General features: G+C 38.7%; 1 protein-coding gene across 2 annotated transcripts in view; it reads right to left on the bottom strand.

Annotated features, from left to right (window-relative positions):
• Positions 1–12,174, bottom strand: part of NEBL (nebulette) — a 379,467-nt gene that overhangs the window by 87,107 nt on the left and 280,186 nt on the right. The window contains exons 5-6 of one of the 2 annotated variants that reach the window (XM_025396000.1): positions 11,268–11,378; positions 192–293 (exon numbers count right to left, since the gene is read on the bottom strand). The exons of the other annotated variant lie outside the window; for it this stretch is intronic. Of the exons in view, the coding sequence (XP_025251785.1) occupies positions 192–293; positions 11,268–11,378 (213 nt within the window). The remainder of the gene's footprint in view (positions 1–191; positions 294–11,267; positions 11,379–12,174) is intronic. 2 annotated transcript variants of the gene reach the window in all.

The raw sequence follows: 12,174 nt of genomic DNA, 5'->3' as shown, positions 1-12,174 counted from the left end.
TTGGGCTGTTTCCGCATATACCCAAATAATTAACATAATAAAATAGATAATTGGGGGGGGGGAATTGAGATTTATTCATTTATATTGATTAGTTACAATAATTAAATTAACCATCCAATCACTGAAGCTATGCTTTGTCTCCTACAAAAGTAAGAAATCATTTCTGTTCAAGGTTTAGAAAGAGAAGTTACATTGCTTATGATCTTAGAGATCTGGGTTGCCATCTTGATGTCCGGTCGGTCGAGCTCTGCACTGTAGGTGTGAGCGTCCTGCACGTCTTTCCTATAAGAAATCTGATCAGAGACAGTTTTGGTTAAAAAATAAATAAATTAGTAATTTCATATAGCTACTAGTCTTACTGTTCATAACATTATTTATTCTCATCATAATAGCTTAGAGAGCCTACTGACTTAAGTTGGTTTATTTGTGCATCTATTTGTATAGCTATATTAACTCTTTATACCATACCTACGTCTCACTAATTTAACATATTTGGGGCAGTGGCTCACGTAGGTAATCCCAGCACTTTGGGAGGCCTAGGCGGGCGGATCACCTGAGGTCAGCAGTTCCAGACCAGCCTGGCTAACATGGCGAAACCCCATCTCTACTAAAAATACAAAAATTATCTGGGCATGGTGGTGGGCACCTGTAATCCCACCTACTCGGGAGGCTGAGGCAGGAGAATCGCTCGAACCTGACAGGCAGAGGTTGCAGTGAGCCGAGACAGTGCCACTGCACTCCAAACTGGGTAAAAGAGTGGGACTTTGTCTCAAAAAAACAAAAACAAACTTGAACTGAATTTATGCTACCTAAGAAATAAGACTAAGATCAAGGCACAAAACCAACCTTAAAGGGTTTTTATATCTACCACTTTATGAACATGTCTTTGTATCTAAGTGTATATTTATATTCATAAGCAGAATATCCTCATCAAGAACTTCAACTTGTCCATCACAAAGTCTCAAGCCCCACTGGGTGCAAGATAAGCCCAAGCACAAGAATATTGCAAATTACTTCCTTGGGGATGGTGGGTGGTGAAGCTCTGTAGCTCTCCAGCATTTGCCCTTTCAACTACACCCTTCTCTCCCTTCAAATGTTCAAAGGCCCATGCCTAGAGATCTAAGGTACTGATAGCTTTATCACCCAATAAATATCATTGCAATGACTTGAGCCTTCCAAAATAAAAACAATCACATTGAGTAACATTCTCCTTCTGAATGCATGTTAGACACAAGCCAAAGTATGGTAAGTAGAGATTTAAAGAGAAAAATACATAAATTTTGACAAATGTACTTTAGATCACATTCGTCATTTAGATTAACTTGACTGACAAATGGAAAGAGACAAGAATTGAACTGGCATAATGTCCGATGGTGAATGTTTCACTGGTCAGCTCACTTCTTTATTTCTTGCGATTTGTCTTGAGCTGAAGCAATGTTTGCCAGATGTGGTTCTACTTCGCAATATCCCCAGGGACCAGCTGGCAATTAAAATATATTCTATTAAAGTCATAATGCAAAGTGTACAGTCATGGACATCCTTAAAACCCATCTTCATTTTTTCAGAGCATAGAAAGATGGAAGAAATGTATCACCAGACATCTGTACAAAATGCACAATTAATTACATTGTGTACAAATATTTCTAATGTCACCTGCAACCTTTCTGGAATAGCTTCATTTAGGGGTACTTATTAAAGATTTAGATTCTTGAGGTCCAGCCACAGTCCTCTGTAACAGAATTTTGATAGATGGTGCCCAAAAATCTAATTTTAATGAATTCCCTAGTTGACTGCTGTAAACCAGTGTTCTGGGTAATATTAATATATCTTGTTAGTTTCCTTTCAATCTAGCAGAATTAAAAATTTCACCCTTTCTTACTCCTTTTAAAAATAAGATCAAGTGTAAGAAGTGACAATGCATTAATACATCAACAGGCTCCCTGTGCATTATGTTACTTTATTTCAATGAAACATTTATATACACTTCTATTTACTCTTTTATGAGCTTACATTTGCTTCACCATCAAGACTATTTTTTAAACTACATTTATAATCATGAATCTGTCTGACAAGTGAACACAGCTGAAGCACAATTAGTATAATTTCAGAAGGAACATCTGTTTTCTTCCACATTTATATTTTCAGAGGTTTTACGTTAACAAGTCATTTCAGGTAGGTTTTATGCATACAGGTAGTAAAAGAAACATAAAAATAAGCCGGAAACTGAGTTATTTTGTTGGGTGGATTTTAAATCTTTAGGGAATGTTTTTAAGCAGGCCAGTTCCATCGGCTTCAAAAAGCAATACGCTCATCCACAAATGATGGTAAATCAATCTCATCCTATGCCAAGTTAAATACAAGCTGTGTAAACAAAAACTGGCTCTCAGGTGAAAACAAACCCAAATTATTACCCAACTACAAGACTAACTGCTTCTAAGTTACTACATTCATATGAAAACCACAGGGGGGAAATGTCTTTTTGTTTAGAAAAGAATGAGGGTAAAAATGGAAACTCTTACTTTTTGAAAAGAACCGCAACCTTTCAGAAATCTAAGCTTTACATGTGTTACCTAATTATATGCTGCTCAGCCTAATGACTGCGTGAAGAGAGGTGAACAGCACAAAGGCGGCAGGAGCAGGACTCTGAATAGGGCCCCATCATCCATGTAAATTGCAAATTAGAGGCCGGCATATGCGACTCACAACAAATATTAAGATTGACATGAACTGCAAATTCAAACAAGAGGACACCATGGAGCCACACAGAAAAAAGCTTCCATGCCTGATCACTTGTCAGATCTTCCAGGATATCACTCCCTGGGAATATTCCATAGGAAAGGGGGCTTATGTTGGGGGACATTCAAGAGGGTGACACTCCTGATGTCACTATCTCCAAGGGTGTTTGAATATACATGGAATGGCAACATGGCTTCCTGCACAGATGCCTCATTGTCCTACACCTAACCTATTGCTAGCGTCAGAGGCATCTGAACCAGAGAAACTCCATCTTGAGAAGGGAATGGGTAAAATGAGGCTGCAACCTACTGGGCTGCATTCCCAGATGGTTAAGCCATTTTAAGTCACAGGATGACATAGGAGGTTGGCAAAATATACATGTCATAAAGACCTTGCTGACAAAACTGGTTGCAGTAAAGAAGCTGGCTAAAACCCATCAAAACCAACATGGCAAGGAGAGTGACCTCTGGTCATCCTCACTGCTACACTCCCACCAGCATCATGACAGTTTACAAGTGCCATGGCAACATCAGGCCAGTACCCTACATGGTCTAAAAAGGGGAGGCATGAATAATCCACCCCTTGTTTAGCAGATAATTAAGAAATAACCATAAAAGTGGGCAACCAGCAGCTTTTGGGGCTGTTCTGTCTATGGAGTAGCCATTCTTTTATTCTTTTACTTTCCTAGTAAACTTGCTTTCACTTTACGGACTCGCCCTGAATTCTTTCTTGTGTGAGATCCAAGAACCCTCTCTTGGGGTCTGGGATCAGGACCCATTTCCTGTAACACTAGGTTTGAGGGAAGCTCATCTGACATTTCTCAATATGTACTTGCTCCAATCTACCACCCATCAGAACTCAGGAAGAATAAAAAATGTAACACAGCAGAAGAGAGGCTTGGAGGACAAAGTGTGTGTATACATATATGGTTTTTTTCTATTCCTTAATAAATTCAAACCCTAAATGCTAACCATATTGGAACAATGGACTGGCCTTCACTCTTCAGTCTTCTCATGACAATGTGGTGCTCTATAAATCTTGTTTTGCATCAGGACAGGGAAAAGAAGAAATCATCAACTCAGTAGACATGTGACCTTGAGGGTCAATAATTGCTTTTACATTATTTTCCTTAATGTCTTGTTCCCTACTGTGTCCTCGGAGCATAGCAGAGAACAAACAAGAAGGAGGAAGAACAGGAGGAGGAAAGGGGAAAGAGGAGGAAAAAGAAAGATTAAAGAAGAAGAAAGAAGGAAGGAGGAGGGGAGGAAAATAATAATAATAATAATCTCCATTTCAGACTATTATGTACCATATTAAGGACTTAACATTCACTAACTCACTCACACATTTTCTCAATGTACGACTGTTTGAAATTTTTCAAATAATCATATCTGTTAAAGTTTCATTTCGTTACTACTCATCTATTTCATTTATTTTCTTATTTTTATTAGAATAATTTTAGTAAATTCCACAAAGGAAATAACTGTAATTTTAACGAGCATTGCACTGATTCTATAAAATGCCTTAAAGAAAAATGATATTGTAACAAAATGTTGGTCTTTTCCTAGGAGAAAGTGGGATATTCCTCCATTTCTTTAAATATCTTATTATACCTTTCAATGAAGTTTCATCATTTTGTTCTATATGTCTGGCACTGGGCAAAGAAATTACCATACGATTATCATTTTTATACATTGATCTTGTACTCAAGATGATCCACTTTTTCCTTTTAATAGTGTAAACAGTATAGAGTCTTATCTGAAAATAGTGATTCTGGTTTCTTCCATAGGAACACCTAGAATTATTACCTTACATGCTTGATCTCTTCCTCTTGGCTTCTTTTCACTGAATTTATCTCTTTATTCTTTCTCATTTATCTAAGTCATTCTCCTATCTAATCCCTTTGTAGTGGACATGTGTTGAATTTTTTTGTCAGCCTAGGTTTTTTAATTTGGAAACAGCTCCCCCATCACTCCATGTGATTGGTGGGGCTCTGTTCAGCCTGCCTTCATCTTGACTTAGGCTGCCCAGTCAGATACCCCATCCATCTGGAAACCAGACAGACACGTAACCCAAGCAAGGCCAGAGTCATCTGAATGATCTGAGGCTGGAAGAGAAAGAGCTGCTCTTCTTTTCTCTGACATCGGCTGCTGTAAGGATGATTAAAGTTTGGAAACACCAGCTGCCACCTTGAATCCACAGAGAAAGCGCCTATCTGAAAGTGTCATACACATCCCAGAGCCCAGAGGTGGGGCGAGAAGAAGAGTTCTGGTAACACCGTGAAGCCTCCAGCCCACTTATGCCTGAAGATAGCTTGGATCTGCCAATTACATACACAACAGAATCTCATTTTTCACTTGCACTAACTTGAAATAGATTGCTGTCACTAAATCTAGAGAGTTCTAACACAGCCTACATTTCACTTTTCTTTCTTTCCTTCCTTCCTTCCTTCCTTCCTTCCTTCCTTCCTTCCTTTCTTTCTTTTTTGGAGACGGAGTCTTGCTATGTCACCCAGGTTGAAGTGCAGTGGCATGATCTTGGCTCACTGTAACCTCCACCTCCTGGGTTCAAGCAATACTCCTGCCGCAGCCTCCTGAGTAGCTGGGATTACAGGTGCATGCCACCACACCCAGCTACTTTTTGTATTTTTCGTAGAGACGAGGTTTATCATGTTGTCCAGGCTGGTCTCAAACTCCTGACCTCAAGTGATCCTCTCACCTTGGCCTCCCAACATGGTAGGATTACAGGCATCAGCCACCACACCCAGCCTCACATTTTCTACAGTGCCAAATCTGTTCTTTGTTACTTCCAACAAATATTTGAAGTCCATCAAAATCTCTCTCTGAATTTCTTTATCTTACCATATTCACTTTCACCCTGAGCTCATATTTTTATCTTACGTTATTCTCTTTTAATCTCAGCTTGTTCTCTCCTTATAATCCTTCCACTTCTGTTTCATAAGAGCCATGTCTTTTGCACATTCCCCACGCTCATGCAGAGCGTCCAAGGTGCCAGGCGATCCTTTTCTGCATCAATTCATTAAATCCTCACTTCACACCTGATGTGTCTTGACTCAACTGGGCTACATCAACACTCCCTTCTAAGGCTGGAACTACATCCTTCAGAATCCCTTTCCTTAAATAGTTCTGGGTTAGACATGACCAGTAAGAGAAACGCATGTGAGATTTTGAAAGTGGACGTGAAATAGACACCTTTATTCTGCAGGTATAGGCAGACACGTGTGCAGTCAGAGGATTCACAGTGGCCTTCCAGCAAGCTTTTTATACTCAGGCAACAGTGATTTGAGACTCTTTGGTAGGTGAGTTAATAAACCAGAGAAAAGCAAAACCTCCACAGACTCTCCTTGAAGTGAAAGTCAAGGAGATGACTTTCACTTGGAGATGAGAAGATTAAGACAGCTCAGGGATGGCAGCCTTGCAGGAGTGACAGCCAGCCAGCCAGCCAGCCAGCCGTGCAGGCTAAGGCCTGCATGAGCAGACAGACCTTAAAGAAAACACATCCAGCTGACCCAGAACCCTTTGAAGGTTAAACTGATTCTTGGTGAGAAGAAAGGAAATAGGATATATAATCTTTTAAGTTTGTGGAACAGAGGCAAATCATGTAACTGGTATATACCAATAATCTTTAAGCAATGGTTCAACCCATCTCAAGAAAACCTTCGTCTTTAGCATAAACTCTCACATTAGAGAAGCTCTCCAGGTATCATCAAATAGGCATGTGGACTGCTAATTCCATCTCAAATGATGCTTATCTTTGTCTGGGCATGCTGTGCGTAAAAACCTACTAAATTATTAAATTGTAAATATTATTTTTCTGTAAGAGAATATAAGCCTTTTAAAGATAAGCAAACATAGGTTCTGATACTATTCAGAAGAGAAAAAAAGTTTTCAATCTTCCAAAAGAAGGAGTAAACTACAGAGTTATGGCCAGAATGGTTTATCTTTTAGGATTGCTGTCACTGTTTATAAATCATTCTATAGTTGATGAAAGTTGTCTTATTTTCTTATTCATGATTTAATTTTATCACCACCATAATCTTGTATAGAAGGCAAAATAAGTATTACTAACTATTCTGTCTTAGAGATGAATAAAATACTAATATATCTAATTTTAATGCTAAATCCTAAAGCACCATTATTGTAAGTCTCATTGGGGAACCACGTAGAGTCATAATTGTTTTTCCAGTATCATTTTACTGATTTATCTTTAAGCTTTCTCACTTTCTGATGGAATAGAAATTGTCTACTGATAAGTTTTTATTAATTTTAAGAAAGTACATATATCATTCTTGAAAAGAACATTAAGTCTTTTATTTCCCATGCTGAATACTTCTTTCTAATACACATTGAATCGATTACCAATATGGTGTTTGGGAAAAGTTTACCACTCCAATTTCATCACAAGTCTGTATAGACCACATTACTTACAAAACTTAAAATAGAGTTTAAAATTTGTTTGACTTGTTTCAGAACCGTTGGACTTCATGTCTCTGATAAGATTGATGAGAACTAATAATATAACTAGGGCTTTCATTATAAGTCCATCTTTAGGGGAAAGTCACGGGATAGAATATCTCCAATTTCTCTAATTACATTAGAAAAGTTTGGCAGGGGTATATCCCTTAAGGTACAAAAAGATTTCGGTTGGCTGTTTTTAATCATTTTCTGATTATAGTATTAGTAAGATAGGTTCAGGAACCTTTTGAATATGCCTTTCTGACCTAAACATTTCCTAATATAAATTTCATATTGATTTGGCCTTTTATAAATTGGACTTCCTTTAATTGTTTCAAATTAACTATGACATCACCCTAAACTCCCAACTCACCCTTTAAAAATTGAAGGAGGACCAAATAGAACCAATAATGTATGCCAGTGACCTTTAAGATGGAGGCTCTTCTGTGAAGCCCTTTACGCATATTGTTTCATTTAATACTTGTGAGAATCTTGAGGTAGATATTGTTGTCCCCATTTTACAGATGAGAAAATTGAGATTTAGAGACATTAAGTAACTTGTCCAGGGTCATCTAGGCAACGTATGGTCAAGAAGCATTTTAACCAACGTCTGACTCCAAGTTCCTTTTCTATATGCTACTGATACAGGAGTTAAGAATAAATTATTTAGGCAGATAGCAAGGGTAAGGAAGTCCTTGGTAAGGCTTTCCTTTTAATGAAAAGCAGCCCCAAAGTCATTTTCTTTTCTAACAAAGAGCAGCCTGTAAAATCGAGCTGCAGACATACACAAGTGAGCTGGAAGCTTGAACGTGTGAATGTTGGCAGTTGTGCCAATGGGAAAAGGCTACCTGGGAGTAGGCATGTTCAAAATGGCAGTTCCATCTTCCCTTTTCCTTTCCAACCACATGTGCAGTAGGGAGCAGACAACAGGGAAACCGCCAGGCAAAGATTCCATTTGCATAGTGGGACTGGGCGGGGGCAACCAGCTTCCTCACAGGCTATGTAAATGTCATACCTGGTCCAACCAATCTGTGGGCCCTATGTAAATCAGAAACCGGCTCCTCAAGCCCGTCTATAAAATCCGGTGCACTCTGCCACAAGGCACAAGTCCCATTTGGGTGCACTTCTCTCTCACAAGAAAGAGAGCTGTTCTCCTTTCTCTTTCTTTTGCCTAGTAACCCTCCACTCCTAAACTCACTCCTTGTGTGTGTCCATGTCCTTAATTTACTTGACATGAGATGATGAACCTCAGGTATTACCCCAGACAATGATGCCACTTCACTACAGTGGAGGCTATTCTAAGAAATATTTTTTTTACTGTTTGGAGATCATTTAATTTTGGGGTGGCACAAAAGACTACTGCCTCCAGAAAACTCTGCCCCTGGGAACTCCATTACTCAGAGGTGGAAATTAATCCATACAGTCACATGAGCCCTCTCCCTGATTCTCTTCTGCTTACTCGCATTTCTAAAGGCACAAGAGAGAGAAATCCTGGTTCACTAAAAGATATTAGAAATCTGACTTGATTTTTATGGAAACATAAAGTTAGGCAAAGATGCTGACTTCCATTGTTTTCAGGTGAATCAGATACACATATGACACACTTTTATTTTAAATTAAATGAAGTCATTTATAGCCATAGTGCAAAGTGACAGTCTGCATTATGAAACGGTAATTCTACTAGCAAATTCTCTGCAATGAGTTTCATTGGGCTGAACTTTTACAGGAGACAGGTTTATGGGAGATTGTCTTTTATAGAGATTCCATAGATCCACCCAAGGAACCAAGAGATGTACTTTCAAGACCTATGTTTAAATTTCATATTGTAGGGACAACAAATGTATTATTCTAAGTGGCTTGACTCCAGAGGAATATCAACTACTTCACAGGTAGAATACAAATATCATTCTCACTTTAAATCTGAGTAAATAGTCTTAAACACTTTCTAAATCCTATTATATGTACAAACTTTGCATGCAAAGGTTGAGTCAAGTCGGCAGAGGAGTATAAGTAAACACAGCCTTCTCCCATAAGTACACAGTATTGAATGAAGGAGAAAAGGGCTTTATACTCTATTCCCTCAATCCCTCAATCAAAGACCTTTTAGAAGAAAAGGCAGAGTTAAAATAATAAGCCCAGTTCTATGATAAGGAACTTCCGTATTTGAATTTCATTGAATTATAGAGTTGGAAAGAGCCTCCCGGGGATCCGTGTAACAAGAGACCTCACCCCAGACCACCAGACCACCTTCTAACCCGTGGCCTTTTGTGTGAATTTAGTCTCTTCAGTGTTAAAATACTGGAAACTCAGGGTTTCTCTGCCATTCTCTCCTGCAGTGCATTTGAAATCTGAAGATAACCTATTTTGCTCCCCATTTTTAAAAACTGCATTTAAAACCTTGACTAATTGCCAGTGACCTTTAAGGTGGAAACAGCAAGGTGGAACAGAAAGAGCAGACTCAGCAGTTTGATTTCTTAGTCTCATTTTCCTCATCTACAAAATAAGAATCAGTACAGGGTTTTCATGAGAATCGGAAATGATCAAAGTCTTGGCATAGTTCCTGGTGCATGGCTGTGCTCAGTAAGTGGTAGTTATTATGATTATTACAGTCATCCTTAAGCAAACAGTTCTTATAAAGCATCCCCTTAAAAGAACCCTTAAAATAATTATAGACATGTAGCTTCTTCATCTCCTAGCAATCTGAAACTATCTTAGAAAAGTGCTCTGCTATTGGCATATGTTTGTATATTTGGGTTAAAAAGTAAAACCTCATTCCACTTTTTTATTTAAACATTGGCTTACTGCAATTTAATATCAAATAACAGCTGCCATTCTGCGAAAAACACTCTGCACAGTGGGGCTACGGGGGCACATGGTCAGCCAAGCACCACTCCATAAAGGGACTAAGTGGCAGAACAGACTCTATGTGAGATGACAACTGGACTTCCGGTACTTTTCCAAGAAAGGGAGTTTCTTGACCCAAAAAAGACAGGCACTTTATCTTAACTGATTTTAATGCATAAAGAACCTGACCAACAGTTCACACATTCCTTTTGGAGAGAAAAGTCAGGATGAGGAGATTTAAAAAAGCTTCCCCTACAATTCCAGGAAGAAATTACTCTTCTAGGCCACCAGGATGGTGGTGGTAATTGAGCAAATGCACGCAAACCTTGATGCAACTGCTAACTTTTACCAAAGAAGAAACTGATTTTCTACTGACTGACTTCCTCCACTTTGGCTTTAAAGTCAGCCATTTGGCATCTATTGCTGTCATATTTCCCATGGGTCTTAGGTTGGACCATTTGTTCTTACAAACATCCTAAAAGAAACTATAGGCCAGGCACGGTGGCTCATGCCTGTAACCCCAGCACTTTGGGAGGCTGAGGCAGGTGGATCACAAGGTCAGGAGTTCAAGACCAGCCTGGCCAAGATGGTGAAACCCCGTTTCTACTAAAAATACAAAAATTAGCCAGGTGTGGTTGTGGGCACCTGTAATCCCAGCTACTCGGGAGGCTGAGGCAGAGAATTGCTTGAACCCGGGAGGCACAGGTTGCAGTGAGCCGAGATCACGCCACTGCACTCCAGCCTGGGTGGCAAAGCAAGGCTCTGTCTCAAAAAAAAAAAAGAAAAGAGAAGAGAAAACAGTAGTGGGTACAATATAGCTGGTGTTAGTGAATGATCCTTCTGTGTGCCATTGATTCCTGATGCCCTTTCTTCCAGTTCTTCTGTGATTCTAGACTTACAAGCCATGAGCTTCAACATCAAGTCAAGGAAGCTCTGGAAATGCTTGATAACCCAATAGGTCTAAAGAATCTACATTTGTCTTGTACAAAGCAAAGTTCCAATGCCTGAAAGGGCCCGATAACATAAAGGTATTCGGCAAGGTGTTAATGACTGTGGATAGAATAATTCAGATGTACCTCTGACTGATAAGAAATATTAAAGTCTTTTTTGAATAGGGCTGTTGTAATATTTAAATTTCAGCAAAATAATCATAAGCCTTGATATGACTTAACTACAATTCACTAGAAAATCATGAGAAATGAGCTTCCTTACATTACTCTGGTGTTTATTGACCTCCATGGCATGTTTAACCTCAGGGGGCTCCTTCATGTGGGCATAATCTGAGAATCCTTTGGCAGCATCATGTTTCTGCTTGTAGGCCACCTGAAAAACACAAATAATTGTTAGTCCCATTTAGAGGTGTATAAATTCTTGCCTGCTAAATTTCAGTGTTTTGCTAGGACTTTATATATTTGAATACCACCACTGATAGTTAATTTGCCTAAATCTCTGTAACAAGACAGTATCCACAATGCATTCATCTTTGTGCTTCTGTTCAGATTCCTAATTCTAACTCTTTGTTGTCTATTTCAAAATGTCCTTGACCAAAGATGGAATTTCCATTTTTATTCTTCTAGCTTAAACCTTGGGTGCAGTTTTGGGAAATCATCCACATCCAAGAGCTTTCTGGGGTATAGATGTCAAAGATTTAAATCTTGGTAAAACAATTAGAGGGGAATTATAGGATATTTGAAAGTAAACTGTTAGTTTTCAAATGATTGTGTCTGATTTTATGTAGGCACAGCTATAGGATAATATAAGCTTCATCAAATGCACAAACCTTTGGGAGAAAATATAGCATGCAGGCAAAATTCTCAGATATGTCAAGTCTTGGCCTCCACTAGGGAAATGGACCAATGCCATCCCTAACCACTATGTTGAATTTCCTCCATACTAGGATGGAGAGGGGATATGAGAAAGATATCTCAGAAGTAGATGTAACCAAACTCAACCACAAAGTTGGAAATTAAAGAGGAACCCAAAGACAGAAACCAAGTTATCCCCTTGGTCTCCATTGATATTATTAACCTATTTATTTCCTTCATAATGTTTAATTACTTTGTTTAGTTTATGTATAATTACTTATCCATCTTCCCTTACTAAACACAACTGTTATGTT

The sequence above is a fragment of the Theropithecus gelada genome, chromosome 9 (assembly GCF_003255815.1).
Source record: "Theropithecus gelada isolate Dixy chromosome 9, Tgel_1.0, whole genome shotgun sequence".
NCBI lineage: Eukaryota > Metazoa > Chordata > Mammalia > Primates > Cercopithecidae > Theropithecus > Theropithecus gelada.
Note: the sequence above shows the minus strand (reverse complement) of the source record. Positions and strands in the feature narration are given on the sequence as shown.